Source organism: Rhinopithecus bieti, unplaced genomic scaffold (genome assembly GCF_001698545.2).
Source record: "Rhinopithecus bieti isolate Rb0 unplaced genomic scaffold, ASM169854v2 scaffold_66334, whole genome shotgun sequence".
NCBI lineage: Eukaryota > Metazoa > Chordata > Mammalia > Primates > Cercopithecidae > Rhinopithecus > Rhinopithecus bieti.
Genome location: NW_016825388.1, coordinates 489,838 through 515,881, shown reverse-complemented (window position 1 = coordinate 515,881; position 26,044 = coordinate 489,838). Strand labels below are relative to the sequence as shown.

General features: G+C 37.3%; 1 protein-coding gene across 1 annotated transcript in view; it reads right to left on the bottom strand.

Moving 5' to 3' along the window:
* Positions 1-11,338: 11,338 nt before the first annotated feature.
* The window catches only part of LOC108522647 (guanine nucleotide exchange factor VAV3-like), a 233,856-nt gene continuing 219,150 nt past the window's right edge, over positions 11,339-26,044 (bottom strand). Inside the window, 6 exon segments of the mRNA XM_017862992.1 lie at positions 11,339-11,454; positions 11,835-11,965; positions 13,513-13,598; positions 18,126-18,212; positions 20,247-20,315; positions 23,735-23,830. Coding sequence (XP_017718481.1) covers positions 11,339-11,454; positions 11,835-11,965; positions 13,513-13,598; positions 18,126-18,212; positions 20,247-20,315; positions 23,735-23,830 — 585 coding nt within the window.

Sequence of the window (26,044 nt, the reverse complement as noted above, 5' to 3'; positions counted from 1 at the left end):
GCAAAGGATATGAACAGACAATTTTCAAAAGAAGACATTTATGCAGCCAACAGACACATGAGAAAATAACGCTCATCATCATTGGTCATCAGAGAAATGCAAATCAAAACCACAATGAGATACCATCTCACACCAGTTAGAATGGCAATCATTAAAATGTCAGGAAACAACAGGTGCTGGAGAGGATGTGGAGAAATAGGAACACTTTTACACTGTTGGTGGGACTGTAAACTAGTTCAACCATTATGGCAGACAGTGTGGTGATTCCTCAAGGATCTAGAACTAGAAATACCATCTGACCTAGCGATACCATTACTGGATATATACCCAAAGGATTATAAATCATACTACTATAAAGACACATGCACACATATGTTTATTGTGGCACTATTCACAATAGCAAAGACTTGGAACCAGCCCAAATGTCCATCAGTGATAGACTGGATTAAGAGAATGTGGCACATATATACCATGGACTACTATGCAGCTATAAAAAAGGATGAGTTCAGATATGGAGGAAGCTGGAAACCATCATTCTTAGCAAACTATCACAAGGACAGAAAACCAAACACCACACGTTCTCACTCATAAGTGGGAGCTGAACAATGAGAACACTTGGACAAAGGGCAGGGAACATCACACACTGGGGCCTGTGGCGGGATGGGGGAGAGGGGGAGGGATAACTTTAGGAGAAATAGCTAACGTAAAGGATGAATTAATGGGTGCAGCAAACCAACATGGCACACGTATACATATATAACAAACCTTCACGTTGTGCACATGTACCCTAGAACTTAAAGTATAATTTTAAAAAAGAAAAAGAAAAAGAAAATATAAGTAGTTTTACAATGCAAACTTCACAAGAGAAGTGAAACTTGTCTATCATTATATCCCTAGTAGGTAAAACACTTCCTGGGCATATATTGTGAAATGCACAATACATAGTCTTATTGAAAAATTGTTTCAAGTATGACTTCCTTTCCATCTCCCCAACTAGCTTGCTATTGCCTACTCCCCCATGAAGAGGAAAATCTAAGTTTCTCTCATTGTTTCCATTGCAAGGATTGCCAGTTTCCAACCACAGTTTATTTTGTGTTGTATAGCCCAAAGTAGCAATTCTTATGATCTAATCATTTCTTATCAAGAAACAGCATAAAAACAGTATATGTCACACTAACTGTTAGGTTTAGACTTATAGGTTAAAGCTTGGTTATTATCATAGAATTCACTGTAGTGGAGATTTTGTCATATACTTGGAGGAAACCATATACCAAGTTGACTTAGTACAACAAACAACTCCAAAACAATCTTACTCTTTGAGTAAATGTCTACACTACCCAGACAAGCTGGAGACAGTAGCACAGTGACCACCACTGCCAGGTTAAACTCTCTGGCTGTACTATTATTGTTCATTTAAAAAGAAGGAAAAAAAATAACAGATGAAAAGCTCTGTTATAAAGCCTCAGGGAAACAAACACTAATTCAGCTTACTAATTTTGTTTGCATTTAGTTTTAACCAGGGTAATGCTTGTTTGCTGATGGAAATTTCAATATCTGTCCTTTGCTCTTCACCTGCCTGTGACTTCTCCTTCCTCATAAGCATGTTCAAGAATGCCAAAAAGTGTCAAATACATATTAAACATAACCAGAGAAAAAGGAGAGAGCTTGATCCTCACTAGGCAATAACAAAACAAGAATACTATTTAATATTTACTAATGCTTTGTCATGCATGAAATATTTTTGCATGTTTCTGGATCAAACAGGCTACTGAAAGACTCCATTTCATGACAGCTCTGATTTTTCTGAGCACTGTCCCGTGTCCTACTTCCTTTTATTGCTGCCAGTATAGTCCCCTATCCTGACTTAACTGCCAATTTTGAAAGGTTATAGACAATACATTAGATTCAGGGAGAGTTGAGCTGGCTTCAACTTGGGAGATTAATGTGAATAGGCCAGCACCATGAGACTCAGCACAGCCCAGAGGCAACGGATGGTGCCGGCATGGATTCCGCACCCATAAACAAATTCTTCGCATTAAAAACTGGTCATGCAAGCATTTTAAGGAGGAAGAATGTGAGGTTTTTAGAGAAAATAATTTCTCAAGAAAAAAAAAAAAACAAAAACAATCCAAAAGGGCAGACAAATACAGAGATAGTTTATAGAATGATATTTTGGCCATTATGCCAGTAAGGCCTCCAGTTTCCAAACAGACACTGTCAGGCTTTGGACACTAAGAAAATGCCAAAGCAGGTGACAAAATGTCATCCCCACATCCAGCTCATGCAGGAAGGCTCCCCCTCTGGCCAACTTTTGACACCATAGGCTTCCTCTGCCCCTTCTGGTTTTCCTCAGTATGCTCTCAGGGAGGAAATTTCAGAATAAATAACAGGCACAAATGGTATTGCTGCTGGGAAGAAAATGCATCAAGAGCACAAAGAGCATCAGCGATTAAAAAATGCTTCTTGGCTGGGCATGGTGGCTCACGCCTGAAACCCCAGCACTTTGGGAGGCCAAGGCGGGTGGCTCACCTTAGGTCAGGAGTTCAAGACCAGCCTGGCCAACATGGTGAAACCCTGTCTACTAAAAACACAAAAATTATCTAGGTGTGGTTGCATGTGACTATAATCACAGCTACTTGGGAGGCTGAGGCAGGAGAATCGCTTGAACCCAGGAGGTGGAGGTTGCAGTGAGCTGAGATCTCATCACTGCACTCTAGGTTAGCCGACAGAGCGAGACTCCGTCTCAAAAAAAAAAAAAAACACGCTTCTTGTTGATGTGGCTGACTACGGAGTAGAGAAAAAGTTACCACATAGCTGCTACTGGCCTGGACTCTGTGGGACCTGTCCTTTTCAATAAACCATGTAATAAAACTTAATGAAACTGGAAATTGAATAGATACAGTCTGTTCTGTGAGCAGACATTTTTAATATTCAATTAGACAGTATAATAATAATGACAAATATAGATAATTCATCCAGGTTTATTATTTACTTTTTTTAGTGAAGTAAAAAACATTTTGGAGCTAAATCATCATGATAGCCTAAATAGGAATCACTGATACTAAAAACAAAAGAAAAAAAAATCACACTTCTACAAAAGGCCACATCATGGTTTCATTATAGCTGAGATCATTTTGTGGTAACATATATTGACTAATTCTCTAGGCCTAAGTCATCTTATTGTGCTGTAAGACAGGGGTCACTAACTACAGCCCACGGGCCAAATACAACCACCAAGTGTTTTACTGGAACACACCACACTCATTCATTTATGTGAATCTATGGCCGCATTCGTAGTTAACTATGACAGAATTGAGTAGCTCTGACAGAGACCATATGGCCCACAAAGCCTAAACCATTTACTCTCTGGCCCCCTACAACAAAATGTTGCTGACCCTTGTTCTAAGAGAAGAAATGTGTTGTCTCAACAGAAACTTATTTATACATTTGAGAAGATCCAAACAAACCTTCTGATGAAGAAGATGAAAAAGAGGAGAGAGAGAAGGGGATAGGTAGGGAAGACAGGCATAGCAGTACTCATAGTGGTAGTAGCTGTTGTTTCTTAGGCCTGCTTTAGAACTCTGACAGCTTCATGCAGATACTGTAGGCATCTCCATCTGGGCAAAAATATTAACAAAATGAATCTTTTAAATTTTCACATTTGAATGTGAAATTTGTTGCCAAACCTTTAATAATAGAAACATGGGTCTTTCAAAAATTAACAACAAAGACCAATTTTTCTGAAACACTCACTGGAGAGCTTAATTTTGAATTGATGGGTAACATGACATGGCTTTATCCTCTAAATCCCAGGACAGGTGTGGGAGACACTCTGTCTGGCCTGACTAGCCACTCCCTAAAGGGGTGGTGAGGCAAGGGGCGCTGGTCCTCTGCAGGGAGCAGTGCTGGGTGGGGAGGGTCACGCTCCAGGTGCTGCTGAGGGTGTCAAAGACCAGTGAAACAGCAGAGGGAACAGGTGCATGACATAAGCCCCACTGTGACGCCTGTTGGCATGACAAAAAATAGACCGTGAATGGATTTCAGGTGGAAAATGGAAAAGGCGTAGATCCTTTCTCCTGGGTCTGACAGGTGGGAAAATTAAAACACACACACACACACACAGAAACCAAAAAAGCCACAATGAATCAAGAACATGGAGAGAGAGAGAAATGTGAGAATGCATGTGAGCCTTGAGCACCTCAGACCCTAAAACTGGAATCTGGGCTAACCTCTGTCTACATCTCCAAGGAGCAAGGAGGCCCCACATACCACCATATGAGTTGCATATTTTTCTACAGTTTTCAGTATATAAATGAATGAGATCAATGCTACTTAAATGACAGGCTAGATAAAATGATAACAGTCTATCCTGTTTGGTTCCAAAAATTTTATCCAAGCAAGCCAGACTACTAGAAAGAAACATCTGGAAGGGCTAGCATCAGGTTAGATGTCTATAAAAATGCCTTAGCAAAACTGCAATTACATAGTTGAAGGCTTACCTAAAAGAGAAATACTGACCTATGGCATCAACTTCAAGAATTTCAACAAATCTAATGCTGCTGGTAGAGAATATGCTTTTCAATGTCTCCTACCTAAGGATCCACACTATATAGCCTTCTTACCATACGGGAAAAAGTTTCTCCCGCAAAGGGCTGTTGCAATATTTTGTCAGAAAATAAGAATGCCACAACTCATCAAGTCTTTTTTTTCCCCTTGTCTTCGTTGTCAGAAAACTTACAGAGTAAAATTTCAAATTTACAACAAAAATATGATACTATGCTAGGACAGATCATGCATGTGAACAACAGGGACAAGATCCCTGCCCTCATGCAAGAAACAGACATTAAATAGGCAAATAGATCTAATGGCAATCCCATATTCCATGGACCCAGGCAGTTCAGCCTTGGGCCGCTAAAAGTACATCAAAATAAACAAAAAATAATTTCATTCTTTACTTAGCATTTCAAAGAACATAAAGGGGAGCTAAATTGAGATTCCAAACACCTGCATCTCAAAAGGCCTTTTCCCCTTCTCAAATCCCTCAGAGGCCATAGCTATCCCAGAGCCTCACTCACACCAAACAAACACAATACTTTCTTTCCATTCCCTGATCCATGAGGCTTTCTTTTCCCCTTTCCCACATCTCTAACCATGTGGTTCAACTTAACTTCTCTTCTAACAAACAAAACAGAATCCTTATTCTTTAGGAGAAAAGAGAAGTAAAACTGAGTCGACAAGTAACAGATTCTAACAGGAAGAGGGATTGTTGGATTAAGAGAAGGCAGTAAACAGGATGCTTGGATAATTTCTGTCTGGCAATATAAATACAATTGTGAGAGAATACAGAAAAGGTGGTATTACTCACTTAGCGTAGGGGTCAGGAGGGATCTCCCTCACAAAGTAACATTTACAGCCAAGACCTGCAGGATATAGAACCACGTATTCAAAGAACAGGGGGAAAGATGAGGTCTGGCAGCGAAAGCTTATGTGTGAATATCTGAGGCCTGGGCATTCTCTAAGAACAGAAACATACAATCTAACTAGAAAAAAAAAAAAAAAAAAAAACAAGCACAGGAAAAACTAATGGAAGATGGGGCTGGAAAGATGGATGGGATAAAACCAGTCAGGGCCTTCTTCCATCCTAGCGAAAACTCTGATGTTATAGCAAGTACAATAAATATCCAACAGAGCTTTCTAAGTGAGGTAGTCTTAGCATCGGATGACTCTGATGCTTGTGAAGAAGGACTAGTGGGGAAGAAGTAGGGAATGCAGAAGCTAAAGAGACATGCAGAAGATGTAACCCAGGGGTGGCAAGAGAGAGTTCAGGCAGGTGTTCAGAGGTGATGTGCAGAGATTAGTGAGAGATTGATTACAAGAGGCGAGACGGGGCTGTATCAAGCGCAATTTTTGTGACTCCATATGTTGATCCTTAAGTAAATGGAGGTTTAAAGGAGGAGATGATTTGAATAGAAATATCAAGAGTTCAGTTCTGAAACTTAATCCATTATATACTAACAGAATATTATTATATTTAGAAATAATAATACTTAAATTCAATTGCAACAGCTCCCTCATTGTTATAAGCCCAGGGCTTCCAACAGTGTCTGGCATCAAGGCAAGTACACGATAAATATTTGCAGAATGAATAAAATTTCCTCTGGTAATTCTCTCTCTGGTATTCAAAGTATCTGAGCAATATCTTTAGATTAAAACAAATTATGTTTGATGAAATATAACTCTAGGTTTGAAATGTGAGAAACATGCTTTTTGTTTTTATCATATGAACTACAGAAACTAAACTTCAAGAAAATATTCTTGTCTAGTGGAGCCTGAGCTTGAAGATAATACTTGGAAACACTGTTCTATTTGACCTCTGATTATTTAAATTTTCTTTTAATTCTGCAGCATGTGTGCTTTTATTGTGAGTGACTTCAAATTCCTTCTGGAAGTAGACAGGGAATAAATTAGAAAGAAACACTGTGCCTCAGATTAAATGTGATTTGTGGAGCTTAACAGCTACATTCTCGCTCCCTGCTCCATCCCAACAGGGAAGCTCCTCTCAGGGCTCATTCTGGGAAATGCAAAGCTCAGGCAGGGGCTGCCCCTCTGGATGACCAATAGGATAGTGCATCCTGGTCCCAGAGTCCCTCTGGAGCTCTAGAATCTCCATCCCCCAATTCTCATTCTCTTCTTTCCACTACCATTAGTCCCTGTGTTTAAAAGATAAACATCCTGGGCTAGTATTTCAGTAGACAATGCCTGACCTCTATGCTATTTTCTTTTAGGTAATTCATGTAGAACTGTGCCAGGCACTTATTACACAGTCAAGACATCTTAGATACTCGCAGTAGTGAGGGCATATGCATCTCAAAGGGTCTTTCTTCATTCAAGGGGGTAAATGAGAATTGTTAGAATTTCAAGAACTGGGCCAAGGTCGGTTAGAAGAAATTCTAGGCAAGAGCACCTTTCATTTCCCTTCAAAAAAGTACTCCAAAGGCTAATTCTGAATCGACCCGTTACTACCATATGTGATGCTTATGGTATGCCTCTTACTTTACCTATCCTTTTGCTAATTTTTCTTTTTTAAAAAAACCCTTTTTTTTTTGCCATTAAAAGTAATGGCAAAGCCCCAATTACTTTTGCACCAACTTAAATATAATCATACCTCTTTATTTTTTACTCAGGTTTAACTTACTCCTGGGACATTTAAGAAAACTGTCTGATCGCTAGACCCTATTCACAGTGAGAAAACAAAAACAAAAAATACAAAATACCCAGACTCCAGTTTTAGATGCCAAGATCTGAGTCCAGTTGCTTATTTTAGCATCGTTATGGATAAAGAAACTCCTGTGAACTGAGATCTTCAACTGTACTGTAAATGACACAACATCAAACTTGTACGCATTTGCTCAAAGGCTCCTGTGACTGCTGGTTTCCTGAGCTACAAAATGGGTATGACAAGGTTTATTAATTTAAATCTCACAGAAAAATTCATAAAAGCACAATGGTTATATTGGATTTGGAGAAAACATATCCATAGCTTCTTAACAAAATTTTGAACATTGCTATAGGCAGTTATATCCATATTTTCCAGCACTATTATGAAAACCAGCTTAACCCAATAAAACTATTTGCCATTCTGTTTCACAGATGACTAAATGGAATTGTGAGAGACAGTTAGTGACCAAAAAAAAAAAAACTCTTTTGGAATAAATAAAAGTAAGCAAAGCATATTGATCAGCCTCTTAAAGATTTAAATACCTTATTTAGATTATGGCCCCCAGAACTACAGCCCTTGTACTCTATTTGGTATATTTTGTTCAGTAATTTTTCCAACAACCTCAAGAACATATCAGTCCTGCTACCACTTATCACAAAATAAAAAAATAAAGGGAAAAAAATCCTCCTGCCCTATCCAAGTGGGTCACTGCTACTTTTCTCTTTGTTCAGCCTTTCTTATGGAGGTTTGCCAGGTTCTAATGTGGTTCACTGCGTATTTTAAATGCTGGAAGTGGTTATGGTCAAAGAAGGTCAGAGAACATGACTGCTGAACAAGTATGGGGATGTGCTTGGGAGAGACAAAGGCTGAGATTTAGGTCACCTCTGGGGAGAATATTTGGGTTCACCAGATACTTATTGTTTATTAGTGTTCATGCTTTTCCATGGCCTTATTTAATGTTCTAAATTAAGAGCCTTAATTTAGAGGCTTAACGTAGTATTTTAAGTGCCTTAACAGTGATTTGCAATAATTTTAAATAAAAATGATCCAATCATCCTATAAACAGAATTGCCATCTTCTGTAAATAGAAATGGCAAGCATTTCAACACTCTTAAAAATAACAGCTCCCTTGATTTCCCTCCGCCCTCTCACCAATGCCTCCCTTTCCTTTACAGAATTCCTCAAAGCAATAGTCCAGAGTGCTCTAGGGGAACTCAAGGGACTCGTGTTGATGCTAAAGACACTGGGAAGAAGCCATCCTGTGGAGATACACAAGGTTTGCTGTTCTTCATGCATTGTCATTGATGCTGCAGGATTTATTTTCTTTTATTCTCCATGACTTATCAAAAAGGATTTAATAATGGATACAGATTTAATACATGGATAAAATAATGGATAAACAGCAAAATTTGAACCATCGGCAAAATCAAACCTCAGGATTTACCTACGTTATTCTATTTTTATGAGCATCAGACAGGCAAAATCTGTCTTATAAAGCTGGAAGCAGACATCATCAGGGCTTTCCTACATGATGAACTTCAAAAAAGAAGGAAATAAAACAATGGAATATTCTGATGCCTGCTCAGATTTTATTTTACCATATATAATATAACCCTTATTTATAGAAGCCCTCAACTTCAACTCTGAGCAATTCTCCAAAAAGGTACTTCTACCCTCTCACTATCTGCATGGACATTCAACAGAACTCTAAAATAACAAAAACTACTTCTACTGGTGTGTTATTATATTGCTGAGGTGCTTGGAAAATAATCAAAGATTAAGAATCCCAGGTTCTGTGCACGTGCTGCAGCCTTCCTTATTGTGGTGGAACAATTTAAATCCATACATACTATATGTATAAACCTGTAAGGCGGTGGCTCCTGGTTGCCTACAACTACCCATTCCTCCCTTCTTCCATAGTAAAAGAACCTTAATTTTTAGCCAGGAAGAATCCTACCTAGAATAAAGGTTTTATTTGCCAGCCTCCCTTGGCAGGTGTGGCCACATGACTACACTTTGGTCAGTATTATGTAACAGAAGCTGGTGGTATTTCTACAAGGAATCCATAAAAGTGGGATTACTTTCTGCTACCTAGAACATAGATTTTATACCTAGAGCTCTAGCAGCTATCTTAGACTACAAGGTGACCATGCTTAAGGAGAGAAGCCAAATGCTGACAACAGTATTTATCTTGTCAAATTTCTCTCTGTCTTTTTTTTTTTTTTTTTTTTTTTTTTTTTTTTTTTTTTTCAAGACAGACTCTCAGTCTGTTACCCAGGCTGGAGTGCAGTGGCACAATCTCAGCTCACTGCAACCTCTGCCTCCCGGATTCAAACGATTCTCCTGCCTCAGCCTCGCAAGTAGCTGGGATGACAGGCACGCGCCACCACACCTGGCTAATTTTTGTACTTTTAGTAGAGATGGGGTTTCACCATGTGGGTGAGGCTGACCTCGAACTCCTGACCTCAGGGGAATCGCTCACTTCAGCCTCCCAAAGTGCTGGGATTACAGGCATGAACCACCACGCCTGGCCATCAAGTCTCTCATATCTAGAAATTAACTGTTTGTTTTATGGCAACTGAACAAAATAGTGACTGATATGTCTATCATACAGTCCAAGGAACCTCTCTGCTCTGGGACATGAAATTCAACTTTTCTCCTCTGTAGACATTCCTTCACTCACCTGAAGATTATAAAGGCAAACAAAACCCATCACAAAAATGATAGCCTAGCATATAAGAGTAAAGGCTCGAGATCAGCTCTGTCTTTGCATATTACCACTAACCCCAGCATCCTACCACTCCAATTCAAATTGTTCAACTCCAAGTGACTTCCTAAAAAGAAAAATTAGTATACTGAAAGATGTTATGTAGTTTTATAAGTACTCATAAGTATGCTAGAATCCCAAATGCAATTATTATTAATAATAATAGCAATAACAATAGGTATCACCTATTGTTCAGTATCACATGGCTGCTATTGTACTATTTGGCTAGCACTCTGCTGATACATATTACCTAGAATTTGAAGTAAATATCATCCCTAGTTTACAGATGAGGAAACTGAGGCTGTGAGAGGTTAAATAACTTAGCTTTCATTATGCAGCCAGTTTATGGCAGGGATAATAGATAAACGCAGAACTGACTATAAGCTTAAATATTTTGGCTATAGAATCCTGTATCTCAAAATGTTAGATAAAATAACCTTGAGAATCTTTATTTTCCTAATTTCAGAACCACAATAAAACATCCTATTCCTACCTCTACTTTACATTAACATGAGCATTTCTTAAAACAAAGAAAAAAACTGATAGAATTTGTCAACAAATGGTAAATAATCTTAGAACCCAAATGAAACAAATTCCAAATGTAGTTTTCCTTAATTTCACATTTTGCTAACAGTTTTATTTCAGGGCATCCTATATATTTCCACGAAAAGGGTCATTGTGCACCTTTCAATCCTTAAACATCAAAACTAAAAAGAAACACCTATAATGACATGTTCTTGGTTATTACATCTCTGTATGCCATTCCTTTTGAAACAGAGTTGATTTATTTTCCACCTCTTTGTTGAGCTTCCTCCTTAATAGAACTAAAAACCACTTAAAGAAATCAAGCCTGTAAAGCATTCCTTAAATACATGAAGCATTTTAGCCAAGATTCAAATGATAAGTGAGTGAAAACAGAGAATAATTCAATCTTTCTATTAAAAATAAGATATACATTTACATATCTGTGTAAGTACACATGCAGGTATTTCTATTTAAAGGCATATAATTTAAAAAATATAGTTATTACATAAAAAGTTTATCATTAGAATAATTAATATTTTCTTGGGCTGCTGACAGCTAAAGAACTAAAACAGGCCTATAAGAAAGTCAAACAGAAGATTAGAGCTCCCTCTTTCTTCTTTTTGAAGGAATTCAACAAAACTCCTCTCCTAGGAGACCAAAGTTATCAAGCAGCCAGCAGCCTAGTAGCACTCCTGAACACAGCAAAACATTTCCCTTGTCTCTGTACACATTACACATGCTACAAGCATTAGAGTACACTTACTGGTTGTTCATTATTCATAAGTGATTTAAGTAGTAAAATAAAAGCACTTTTAAAATAGAAATACTCACAAAGCCATTTCAAACTGTTCTAGCCATTTCTTCTTTAAATCTTTTGTTTTGCAATAAAATTCTAACCCATTTTGTCCTTGGGTATGGATGAGGTAGAAGCCATAAGACCACTGTTAAAATTAATATTGTTTAGATTAATATGTCATTAACAACATTATGTTTCTAAATTCACAAGAATACCACCATAACTATCCAAAAACCCCTCACAATATTATCAATGTACAAACTGAACAATCAAGCTTACTGTAGTCAACTTCACATCTATAACAATTTCTATGCCAAATGCATTTTACTATCTGGATCATTAGGGCATTAGAAATGATCAGATCTGGCATTATCCAGTTATTTCTCACAAAGGTATGTACCTAATCAATCTCTAGAAACAAAAACATCTGGATTGATAAGCCACATCTCACATTAATGTATTATCATACCTTTCCTTAATATTCAAGATTATAAGTAAATTACACTTATTAGTTTCCAAAAGTCACCTTTTATTTTCTTTATCGGTTGTAGGATTATTGGCTATCTTGTACTGCTGAAGATCTATTATTTCCTTCATTTCATAGTTATCACCTTTTCTCTTACATACGATCACTGCCAAATCAAATAAGAAGATATGCCTGTGAAAGAGAGATTGATTAATTGATTGATTTTAAATGGTTTAGAAGCATGTGTATTAATTTTTTTTGGTAAGATAAAATTAAAGCAACCAAATGTTTTTTTCTTTGCATTAAAGACAACAAAGTAGTATCACACATTGAAAACAATGGGGGATTTGTGGTTATAAGAACTGTGTGTATCTTGGAACTTCCCTTTACCTTGTAAATGGCCTCAGTGTGCCTTTGTGCCTTGGTTCCCTCATTTTAAAAATGGGCAAAAATCATAATAAGAGTAAAACGCACACTGCAGAGTTGTTGAAAGGGCCAAATGAGATAAGCCATAAAGTTTGCTCATGAGCAATTACCTTCTTTTTTAATTTAAAAGCTAAAAACGTATAGAATATTAATGACATCAGTAGCAGCTTCTACTGAAGTTACCAGGAATCAGCCAGAATGCCTTGAGAAGTGTTGTTCATCCCTTTTACAAACATGACTCAATTTAAATCCCCAAGACCACATGCTGGGTAGGTACTGTTTACCATCTTCATTTTACTGAGGAGGAAACTGAGGCTTAGAGAAGTTAGATAATTTGCTCAAGGTCACATGGCTAGTGAGGCATGTAACGGGATTCACAAACAGGTCTAATTTTGGAAACTGTGCTTTTACCCTCTATGTTGTTCCTCATGATTTAACTGACCATCTAAAAACACAAATTGAATGGTATATGAGCCAAGTGTAAACTGCGGAAGTTATGGTGAAATTCCCATGTTAATACTTTTTTCTTATTAAGAACAACATAACTTGGGGGAGACAATAAACCTTAAAACCACATCAGCCAGTACCAATACTTGTGTATTTTTATAAACTCTCAGAGATTAACACACTTTTTTTTTATACACAATGATAATGACACATTCACAGGGCTGTAACACTTGCATCACTTTTAACGTCTATTAAACCAGAGAGTATTTTAAAGGACCTGTGGAGCCAGGGGTTATTGAGGTGGAAGCAAGAGCTGATGCTGCCCCCTGCTGGCTTTTGCTTCTCCAAAGATTCCAGAAAATGATCACTGTCAACCACAAAAACCTGTTTGACGATCACATGTATACATAATTAAGGACTCTGGGCCAAGCTTACTAATCTTCGAGAACTGCATCTGCAAATTTCCCTCAAGAAAATATTACTACATGATTCTCACTTGGTCTTCTTTCTTAGGGCATTTTTCTATTATTTTCAGTTATTTAAAAATATATTCCAAAATTCAATGATGTTTTACGGTAGTTACCTGTTCTTACTTTATCGCTCTTCTCATTTTAATGTATCCCAGCTGATCATCTATACTTGTTACTTCCTTCTTAATAACTTAAGACAAATTAATAGATACCAGAACCCAGGTGGGAATGCCTAAGATAAACTAAATTTTAAAAATTTAGAAATCATGGGTTGGTCTGTCTCCTTGTACTTCTTCCTTTTTTCCCCTACTTCACACTGGAAGAACTGTCTGTAAGGTCTTCTCAGTTTTCTGACACTAATTACTTATTTTCAAAATAGAATTCTTCGTTTCTTACCTTTCTTGTTTTGTATGCTTGTCTAGAGTGGTTATTCGAATTTCACCATCTCCCTGAGGCCGTCCAAAAAGCAAAACTGGTTGGTTCTAAAATATAAAATGTACACGTCAGAGTTTTTCATAATCACATTAAAATAAAACAAACGCTAGTAGAGATACTTACTCAAGACAACTACCTTATTACATTAAAATTTTATCATTTTTTACACTTTTAAAGCATATTTACTCTAAAAAGCTCAGATCTACATGATAAATAAGTCTGTCCTCTGTAATGCCAGGGGGTATGTCAAGGACATCAGTTGATTTTAATTATTATATATTCTTTTTTTTTTTTTTTTTTTTTTTTTTTTTTTTTTTGAGACGGAGTTTCGCTCTGTCGCCCAGGCTGGAGTGCAGTGGCCGGATCTCAGCTCACTGCAAGCTCCGCCTCCCGGGTTCACGCCATTCTCCTGCCTCAGCCTCCCGAGTAGCTGGGACTACAGGTGCCCGCCACCTCGCCCGGCTAGTTTTCTGTATTTTTTAGTAGAGACGGGGTTTCACCGTGTTAGCCAGGATGGTCTCGATCTCCTGACCCCGTGATCCGCCCGTCTCGGCCTCCCAAAGTGCTGGGATTACAGGCTTGAGCCACCGCGCCCGGCCTAATTATTATATATTCTTAAAGGGGAAATTAGCTATGAAAAGAAAGACTCAACTGGAAGGGTCCAAATTACAAGACAGTTGGGCAACTAATATTTTTTGAGCATCTACTGTGTGCCAACCACCGTAACAGGTGTATGGCAAAATGATACAGACACTGCCCTCGTGAAGCACATTGCCCAGTGGAGGGACATATATTCACAGAAGCAAGAAATTACAAATGCACAACTGCCATGAAGGAGTACAGAAAGGGGTTGGGTGGTGGGGGTGGGTGCTAATTTGGTCTATAAAGTCCAGACTGGCTTTCTTGAGCTAGGACCTCAAGGATGAAAAGCTCTGACTTAATGATTTAAAATAATGAGCTATTTTTCCCAGAGGCTGATAATTAAATTATTTTTAAGTGTTTATGAGCACTTCCTATATATGCTAGGGGAAAAAAGAACTGACTGAAAATCACTAACATCCAGAAATTCCATTTTAATAAAGGGCAGAGATGTGTGATTAACACTATAAATATAAAAATAAATGTTTCTTATCAAAATCCCAGTGATGTTTTCTGCACAAATAGAAAACTCCATTCTAAAATTCTTATGGAATCTCAAGGGATTCTGAATAGTCAAAACAACCTTGAAAAGGAACAAAACTGGAGGTCTCATACTTACTGACTTCTTTCCAAAACTTATTGCAAAGCCACAATAATCAAAATCATGTGGTACTGGCATACAAAGAGATATATAGACCAACAGAATAGTAGAGAACCCAGAAATAAGCCCTCACAAATATGGTCAAATGATTTTCAGCAAGGTTAAGACCATTAAATGGGGAAAGAATAGACTTTTCAATAAATGGTGCTGTTAAACTGGATATCTACATGTAAAAGAATAAAAGTAGACCCTTCATTACCTACACCATAAATAAAAAATAACTAAAAATGTTTCAAATACCCCAACATAACAGTTAAAACTATAAAACTTTTAGAAGAAAACGGGGAAAAACCTTAGGACAATGGATTCAGCAATGATTTCTTTGAGATTGATAAATGAGACTTTGTCAAAATTAAAAACTTTTGTGCATCATAGACAATATCAACAGAGTGAAAAGCCAAAAGACACAAGAAAATATTTGCAAACCATGTGTCTTATAAGGGATTGATATCCAGGATACAAAAAAAGAGCTTCTACAACACAATGACAAAAAACAACTTGATTCAAAAATGGGCAAAGCACTTGAATAGGCATTTTTCCAAAGAGGATATACAAATGGCCAAGAAACACACAAAGACAATATTCAACATCATTAATCATTAAGAAAATGCAAATCAAACCCACGATGAGATATTACTTTAAAACCATTAAGATGGCTGTTATCCAAACAAACCGAATAGTAAGTGTTGGTGAGGATGTGGAAAAACTGAAACCTTTGTGCATTGGTAGTAGGAATGTTAAGTGGTGCAGCTGCTGTGGAAAATGGTATAGCGATTCTTCAAGAAATTAACATAATGACCGTACAACCCAGAAATTCTATTTCTGAGTACATAACTAAAAGTAAAAGCAGGCACTTGAATAGATATTGGTACATCTGTGACAATAATAATATAATAGTATTATTCACAATAGCTGAAAGAAGGAAGCAACCCAAATGTTCATCAATGAAAAAAGTGAGGTATTTATATAAAATTAGATATTATTCAGCCTTAAACAAATGGAAATCAAAAAAATAAAATTTTGACACATGGCTACAAGGATGAACTTTGAAGACATTATGCTAAGTAAAATAAGCCAGTCATGAAATGGCAAATATTGTATTATTTCACTTGTATAAGGTGCCCATAGTAGTTAAGCTTATAGAGACAGAAAGTAGATTGGTAGTTTCCAGGGGCCAGGGAAAGAGAAGAACGGGAAGTTCATGTTTAATAAGTACAGAGTTTCAGTTTTGCAAGATGAAGTTTCAGAGATGTTCACACAATATCATGAATGCACTTAATGCTACAGAACTATAAATTTTTAAAATAATTAGAATGGCAAATTAATGCTATATATATATTTATAGCATTAATGTGTATGTGTATGCATATATATACATACACAGGCACACACACACACATATATACATACACTTTATTTTTTTGAGATGGAGTGGGAGTCTCGCTCTGTTGCCCAGGCTGGAGTGCAGTGGTACGATCTCAGTTCACTACAACCTCTGCCTCCCGGGTTCAAGCAATTCTCCTGTCTCAGCCGCCCCAGTAGCTGGGACTATAGGCACACGCCACCATGTCTGGCTAATTTTTGTAGTTTTAGTAGACATGGGGTTTCACCATGTTCGTCAGGCTGGTTTTAAACTTCTGACCTCAGGTGATCCACCCGCCTCGGCCTCCCAAAGTGCTGGGATTACATGTGTGAGCCACCACACCCAGCCAATGCTATATATATTTTACCACAATTTTTAAAGGCTACACAGCTGTCCAAGAAATACGCTATGGAATTCTAAAAAGGAAAAATAATAGATTCGGAAAAGGGATTTATTTTAGATGCACCTTGAATAAATTTGATAGGGAATAATAGGAAAAAACATACTAGGCTCTGAGATTACAATTGAAGGCAGAACTGTAGAAACGTATGTCAAATTGGAGATCTTATCATACAGCAAAATATCCACAATGTAAAGCGTAGGGACAGTTATTAGCTGGAGGAGTTCAGGAAAATAGCTTAAGTCCAGATCACTGAGGACCCTAAATATCAAGACAAGGAATACTGACTGAATCTTGAAGACCATAACAAAAAAAATCTTGACAAATTTGAGAAAGCAAATTGAGAAATCCACATTTTGGAACTGCAACTATGTGAAGAGATGATGAGAGGCTATTGTGACTGGAAAACTGGCAGATGATGGTGTCCTGAAATGGGTATGTGGCTGCATGTGTGAAAAGAAAGAGGTTTACAATGTTTCAGAGAAAACAGCGATGAAATTGCTCTACCAAAAATGTATCCTAAATTCACTCATCTCTATTTGCACTGCCCACAGATTAATCCAAGGCTGTATCCTCTCTTGAAACCCCTTCAACAGCTTGCTGGCTGGGCTGCCTGCTTACAGGGTCTTCTTGAAATGTCAATCAGTCTGTTGTAATACTCCCTGATAGAAACCTTTTAATAGCTTCCCACTGCAGTCACCATAAAATCCCAATTCAGCATCTTGGCCTACAAGGCTGTGTTACGCAATTGCCCTGCCCATCCCTCATGGCTCAGAGCCTACCATCCTTCCCTTCACTCTCCATTTCCCGCCACTCTTACCTTTCAGCTTCTTGAATACACCTGTTTATTCCCCAACTCTGAGCATTTCACCTGCTACGATTTCTGCCTGGGTCACTTCCCCCTAGATCTTCGTGTGGCTGGCTGCTTCTTATCTTCTAGGTCTCAGTTCAAATGACTTAAAAGGACTTTTTCCAACCAACTTATCTAAACTAGGACTCCCCTTATAATCTTCAGTTATAGCAGCCAGTTCACAGCACTAATCTCAATATGGCATTTTTAACTCTTTTTTTTTTTTATTTTAAACTGTCTCCTCAATCTTGTCTTGTTCACAGTTACAGTCCCAGACCCAAGCAAAGTGTCTGGGTCATAATAGTCACACAGCAAATATATATAAAATGAATAAATGAATAGGAATCAGCCGTGAGTATGTATGGGGACGAGGGAAAGAAAAGAAAAAAAAAAAGTGGACTCCTATGTTTAGATTCAGACTGCTGGGAGAAGAGGCAGAATGTGACTAAGGTAAAAGGGGCAAGCCATCACACAGTCCTTAGACACGAACAGGTCGCAGGTGCCCTCAGACACCCACATGAACACTGCCAAACAAAGGGATTGGCAACAACATCCAACAGTAGAAACTTGAAGGTAAAAACTATGTTTTCTTCAACAACAAATCCTAGAATGTCGTTGATGTGGGGGTGAGGGGAAGCGAGATGGAAAGATAATTACATACCAAATTCTCTATAGATAGCTGAAACTGTTTAATTTCACGAAGGGTCTCATTATCTCTTTTCACTTCATTCACATATTGTGCCAAGTCCTAGACAATAAAGAAAGGGGTAGAAAAAGAAGGCACACTAAGATTAGAGATGCAAACTGCTTTGAAAGAAAACACATCATTAATTCCATTAGTGGTAAAAGTAACCACTGTAACTTTTCAAAGACAATAAAATGAACGCCCAGTCAATCAAAGCTGCATCACAGAGGCAATTTTAAAATGTCTGAAGTACAGCTGGGAAGACTGAAGAGCTGTCATTTGCTACACCACTGAGAAGAGTCAGGATGTTGTTGCCTTAAAAGACAAAACAAAATATACCACAATAGAGCAACAAAAAGGAAACTAGGTCGGAAGAATAGAAATTCCAAGCACGTTAATTACTGACCTTGAGAGCATGATATTTTTACACAGGTTAGAAGAAGGGCAATCATGAACAATTAGCAGGGAGAAAAGTAACCAAAAGTTAGATAATGAATCTAGCAAGACTGTTTTATTTTTGCAACCAGCTAAAATCTTCTTAGTTCCTGAAAGCATTCAGTCAAGGAAACCAGTTCAATTTTAAAGAGTTAACCCGTATATGGATTCAGGAGAAGTAAAGGAGAGGTGAGGAACTAAATAGCACAATATGCTGGAACTAAATTTAATTCATGAATTAAAGTGAACAAAAAATGCTGGCCGTGTCTCTCCATGTGCCTTCACCTATTTTAAAATGTCTTTTCTCATATTTGAGGAAACATTAGCTAATCTTTCCATACTGTAACTAGCTATTTTTGTTACATGCGCTCCAGATTTTCCTGTTTTCTGAGCTCTTTTTCTTTTTTCTCTACCCTCTTAAATTCATCTGCAACAGTAGGGACAGAACTCTGCAAAAAGCAGTTCCTAACTTTGTTCTAAATAGAAGTCTGATTTTCATAGGATAGATTCATAAACAACTTCTTTAAAAACTGGAACTTGGTTTGACTTTTTAATAATAATAAGTAATTGTGTGGTGTTTCCTGTTAGTAATAGACAATCAGCTAAACAGCAAAGCTAACACGAATTGGTACAAGGACACAGCTAAGTAATTATGCACTGCTCTGAGCAGGGTCACCTTGCCATTTTGTTTTTTTTGTTTTTTTTTTTTTGAGACGGAGTCTCGCTCTGTCACCTGGGCTGAAGTGCAGTGGCCGGATCTCGGCTCACTGCAAGCTCCGCCTCCCGAGTTTACGCCATTCTCCTGCCTCAGCCTCCCGAGTAGCTGGGACTACAGGCGTCCACCACCTCGCCCGGCTAGTTTTTTTTTTGTATTTTTTTAGTAGAGACGGGGTTTCACCATGTTAGCCTGGATGGTCTCGATCTCCTGACCTCGTGATCAGCCCGTTTCGGCCTCCCAAAGTGCTGGGATTACAGGCTTGAGCCACCGCGCCCGGCCGCCATTTTGTTTTTAAGAACAAATATTTCCCTACGCTTTAAGTTATTGGCAAATATCTCATTTCAAAGTCATTTTTATTCAACATAATGTGGAAACTGAGGTTTTATATATTCCCCAGTATGTTCAAAATGTCTGTCTTTATCTATTCATAGTTCTTAATTTTCATATTTACCTGAAAACTAAACAAACTGAAATTCACTTGTATTAAGTCATAGCATCCAAAAGGATAAACCTAGCAGATATCTTCATATGAAGAAAATAGTCACATGGGGTTCTGAAGCCACCAGCTGGCCTACGACTTACACAAGCCAACGTTTTCTATTAGTCACCATGAAAAGAATGGGAAAAATACCATGATATTAAATAATTCCTCATGGTTATGAAAGTTATTATACTTGTATCTAAATGATTTTAATATACTTCTTGTTTTATGTGTTGTCTAACAATTAAATCCATGCAAGGATACCTATTCCAGTTAAAAAAAAAAAAAAAAAATCCAGCTGTCCCCACTAAAAGCAAATGTGTATTATACATTAGGATGTCATAATATTATTTATATATATTATTTTATACATATATATTACCATATATATTAGCAATTTGAATTCCATTGTCTTTAGGCAAGAATAAAAAATATAAACAAGTTACTGATGAATCTGCCCTACCTTCATGGCATCAAGAGCCAGTTTCAGATTTGCCTTCTCAGTCAGATCAGTGGTATGTTTGACCAGTTCCTATTTGGAAGATATGGTTTAGTACTACTTTCTCAAATTAAAACAAAGACATATTAAAGAAAACATTTTTACAAATAAACCATTATTATTGGTTTTCTCTCTATAGTGTGATAAATCTAATATGTCTGGGCTCCATTTCCATAAAAAATTTCAAACTGTAAGACCAACTAGACACCAAAAAATCATGAGACATTTTCTTTTCAAAGATGAATCTGAATTCTATCCACCACCATTACACTGACATTGATCCCTATTGTTATGAAAGATTCCACAATGATTAAAATCATACTTTTTACTCATTATTATTCTTGGCTTCTCTATAGCTTTTGATTCTTTTGACTGCATCCCTCCTTTCATTTCAGGGACATCGAGATGTTCTATTTGTTGCTGTTATTGCTGTTACAATTGCTTATCTGTCCATCCTAAATTTCTGCCTACTCCTCAGTCTTTCATAGTTTCTTCATTTGCTTCTTAGAAAGTTATTGTTCCTTAAGTTTTCACCCTAGTCCTCTTTATTTTACTTTATTTTACATACTCTACAAATTCTATCACAACCACTGTCATAATGTCAACTATCACCTCATGGGCCAATCACTGTCAAATGTACGTGCTCAACCCAAAATTCACACAGCCTTGGACTCATCCATCCAACTAAATGGTTCTACCTCATTATTTCGAAGGCTCCTCAAATCCAACATTCCCCAAACTTAATCCATCTTCACCCAGAATCCTATTCTTAGATCCTGTTTCTGTTTTATTGAATGATGGCACTTCCATCAATGTAATCACTTAAGCCAAAACCTAAAAGGTCCCAGACTTCTCCCTGTTCTCTCTCCCTCACTATGTCCTATTGATGTTAACTTTGATCCTGCCCCCTTGGAACCATCCTCACTGCCACTAATTAGGTTCAGATCCTTGCTGTTTTTCAAACAGATAATTATTTGCCAAGCATGGTGGCTCACACCTGTAATCCCAGCACATTTCCAGCCTGAGATGGGAGGATCACTTGAGTCCAGGAATTTGAGACCAGCCTGGGCAACATGACAAGACCCCATCTCTACAAAAAAAAAAAAATTAAAAATTAGCTGGGCAAGGTGGCATGAGCCTGTAGTCTCAGCTACTTGGGAGGCTAAGGCAGGAAGACAGCTTGAGCCCAACTGCAGTGAGCCATGACTACACCACTGCACTCCAGCCTGGGCAACAGAGAAAGACCCTGTCTCTTAAAACAAACAAACAAACAACAAAACCAGGTAATCATAATGAGCTGCTGATTGGCCTTCCGACTTGCAGTCTCTCCTCACTACAGTCCAGTCACTCTGTTGTCATCAGGGGTAGGTTTCCATAATATGAATCAGATCCTGTCTCTACCCTGCTCAGACTTCTGTGATGCCCCACGAAAGCTTCAGGTTGTCACCCATACCTCCTAGACACTTCATGATCTGAATTCTGCAAACTTCTCTCAATTTCTCTTTCCACTTCCACCCAAACAACTTATATTCTATTCATACTAAATTAATTGCAATTTTAAAATATGTTCTAATATCTAATCCCATTAGAAATATTATTTTTTCTGCTTACAAATTTCTTCCCCTCTGATCTACTTATCGACCCCTTACTCTTCCTTTAAAGCCCAACTCAAGAGTTACTCCTCTGGGGTGTCTTCTATGGCAGAGGCCTCTACTCAGTTCCCAGCTTCCTTATACATAATTATTTAGGCCTTTATCCATGCCGGTTCTGTACCTTATATGTACCTACTACATTGTGTGATACTTGGCAGTTTACACTTCATTTTTCCTTTCTAAATGATGAGCTTTGTCTGTCGTGTATCATGAGTGCCTAATACTATGTTTGGCACAGAGAAGCCACACAAAAATCTTTAATGAATCCAATACTACCAGTGTTTCTGCTATAAACAGGACCTAAAGATGAGTCTATTAAGTATAATAAATCCATCAAAATTGTATTCTTTTATTCCTTAAAAGTTACTTTTACTTCATTAAATAAAAATTGTTATTAAAGTTCCCAATCACCCACTATAAAATATTCTACCCTTGTGAATCTGTGATTTCAAATCATCAAGCATTTCAAGTGATTTCCCCACTAAAATACAGTAGTAAGTAAAAAAGTCCAAATTGATAACCACATTTGTTCAACAGATTTCTAGACAACAAATAAATTTTACTCCATAGAATTTTGAGAGGGAAAACATTTCTAGAATTTTATCTATGTGTAGTATCCAAAATAAAATTTTCCTATTTTAAAAGTCATCATGGAACTAAACATACTCTTAAAATTGTAAATATAAAACAACCCAAGGGAAATTAGGGGGAAAAGTTTACTGAATTTCAAAAAAGTATGGTTGTATTTTATACTTTTATAAGTCTGTGTAAAATCCTGTAAGGACCAAAATAGGTATTTTTTAAAAGCTGTACCTTCTAAAACCTTCAATCGATACTTGACTACACCAAAGTTACAAAATAAATTATTATCTTATTTTGGACACGTTTTTAGTCCCAGGATGCCTTGGAAACTGATTGCCTGAGTCGTCCTTATTATTTTTTCATAAAATCCAATTTGATTAAGTTGTCTTGAGTTTAGGTCTCATAAATGTTTTAATGCATTTTAAGGAATAATCAGGGTTTGAATTTTCTGATTTCTCAGTAGAACAAAAATAGAGATGACTAATAATTTTGCAGCTACAGTTCAAGAAATTTAATATACAAGATATACAAAGCACAGCCGACACAAAATTGTATTTCACATACAGGTAGTAGATCTTTTTAAAATGACATTTCACAAGCATCAGCAGAGTTGACAGACTAATACAGTAAGACATTTCTTTGGAGCAGAACTAATGAGTCTCCTGGTATAGCTATCAAATTAAATTTATAAGACTCTCCACCCTCATTAGAAGACTAACCGTGGAAACCATAGCTTTGTGGGTTATAACAAGAATCACTTCAAAATAAATGTAGTCTTATTATAATTTAGTATAGTAGAAAGCAATATGGAATGTGACACAGTTCTCTTTAGCTGTTATAAGGCAAAAGGTCTAATATGATTAATCTGCCAAAATTCAAGTGCACTGCGATATTGAGATGCTCATAAATGAATACTGATAGCTATAGAAGACTTGGTTGAAAAAATATTTTATTTGTTTTGACTTGTTTTAATTAGTTTCTAGCCAGTCCTGTTTTAAGGACACAAAATATGATTTATGGCCTCTACTGAATCATCTTTGCTAAAAGGAAGAAAAAATGTCCAGCTGTTCTGTTATTTCCCACTTAACTATAATAATAATTCAAAATGTTAAGGGGATTGGGCCCAACACATGGAATATCTGCAATGTAGTTGATGCTTCGTTAATATCTTGTTGAGTGAATAAATGGACAATAAACAAACTGTTTTAAGTTACATACCTGGAGGAGAAGGTGGTACTTTAAAACACGTTGCATAGGAACCACAAGCAAGTCTCGAAGAGTAAATTTCCCATTATTTGCTCTTTTGGAACATTCCTAATGAAATGTTTTTAAAACATTTTGTTAGAGAGTCATAAACATTAAAAGATGCAAAGGCCATAAGCAGAACAGTTACTATACAGTAAATGAGTGTGTTTCTTTCCTTAACAATCCTTCTCTGTAAATAACAGAAAGTATCTTCAATTAAAAAAAAAAATCTTGTAGTATTTTAACTCCAAATATGAATCAAATAGAACTATTTTGTGTATGAAAATTATTTTCTCAGCCAGGCACAGTGGCTCATGCCTGTAATCACAGCACTTTAGGAGGCCGAGGCGGGCAGATCACGAGGTCAGGAGATCGAGACCATCCTGGCTAATATGGTGAAACCTCATCTCTACTGAAAATACAAAAACAAAATTAGCCGGTCATGGTGATGGGTGCCTGTACTCCCAGCTACTCAGGAGGCTGAGGCGGGAGAAAGGCGTGAACCCGGGAGGGAGAGCTTGCAGTGTGCCAACTACTGCACTCCAGCCTGGGCAACGGAGTGAGATTCTGTTGCAAAAAAAAAAAAGAAAGAAAAGAAAAAAGAAAATTATTTTCTCTAGTGCAAAATCATGGCCTCCCAGTGTCTTCTTCAGTTTATCTTTATCACTATACCTCCCACCAATTTCCCACAGTGGACCTATAGAACAGGCATCAAGAACACAACCCTACTCATCAAAACTGTCATTAGTCTTCCCACCCTCATGCCTTGGTTTATTCAGTTCCATCAACTATGATGTGCTTTGTCCAGCCTCCAGCAAAACGCATCTTCCTAAGAACTATAATCCTAGGCCTTTCATAACAATTACAATCAAAATTGTGTGTACTCTCTGTCTTGTGGGTCTTTTAATTATTATCCTATGTAATATCTACCCCAACATAATTTGTGCTGTATACCCCTCAGAATATAGTATTTGCTTAATAAGTATTTACTGAACTGAATGAAATGGAATATTTGACTTTAAAACTTTGCTCAAGTATAAACCTACTACGAAACTCCAAGATTTAGAAGCCTCAGATTGTATTTATTTTAATTTCACCCTCTTCTTTCCTAAAGGTTTATTTTAAAAATAGTATTGACTGGTTTGCTCTTTTGATAATAACTATTACTTTGAAAAAATTACTTTGACGTGTCAAAGAATTCACTTAAAGCCAAGATTTGGCAACTGTTGGCTGTGTGACTTTAGACAAGTCACTTTCCTGATTTTACCATTTCTCACATAACTGTTGTTCTTCAAAAAAAACAAAGGGTCATACAAATATTATTATTAGTGAGCAACCTCATAAGTCCAAAATCCTCACACAATTGTACATCCCAGCCCAAGGATCTTTCCCGTTCATAGATGGAGCTGTGCTTTAAAAAAACACACTTTTGCTCATACGTTTGTTTCTTCTTTGCCCACACTTAGTTTTTCTGGCACATGGAATGATATATTATCAGGAGCTCCAAAACAAACACCATTAACTCTAATGATCAGTGACTAATCAGGCAAAATGAACTGGGGACACATCCTGACATGTTAGCTGTGTCATCAATTACTGCAGTTCATTAGAAGGATAACTATTTCAACCGGTTTCTTCTACAGATTACAGAGAGCTCTGGATCATGGGTCTCAAACAGGAAGTTAAATTGTTAATATTACTGTAATGAGTGGATCTTATGTCCTCAACTGCATTTTAAGGCCCTTGGAATTAAGGTTGTAGCTTATATTTCTTATGTTATGGAATCCCAACACAGTGTTAGGAACAGAAATATTATACATTTAGAATTCATTGTACTATGGAAATTAGTGTCAAAATGTTGAAGAAAAAAATGAGTTCCTTTACATTCTAAGTTACAGGCTCAGGAAGTAAAGAAACCAACATTGGTAGCATTAGCTACACCTAGGAGATAGAGACTGAAGTGTAAAATGCTTATTCGTGTTGAAAGTAAATAATGGGTAGAAAGAATCCTTCTAAAACATCCAGTCACTTGCTTATCCTCAATTCAATTGTAAAGAAAAATAAGGGGGCGGAGCAAGATGGCCGAATAGGAACAGCTCCAGTCTCCAACTCCCAGCGCGAGCGACACAGAAGACCGGTGATTTCTGCATTTTCAACTGAGGTACTGGGGTCATCTCACTAGGGAGTGCCGGACAATCGGTGCTGGTCAGCTGCTGCAGCCTGACCAGCGAGAGCTGAAGCAGGGCGAGGCATCGCCTCACCTGGAAGCGCAAGGGGGAAGGG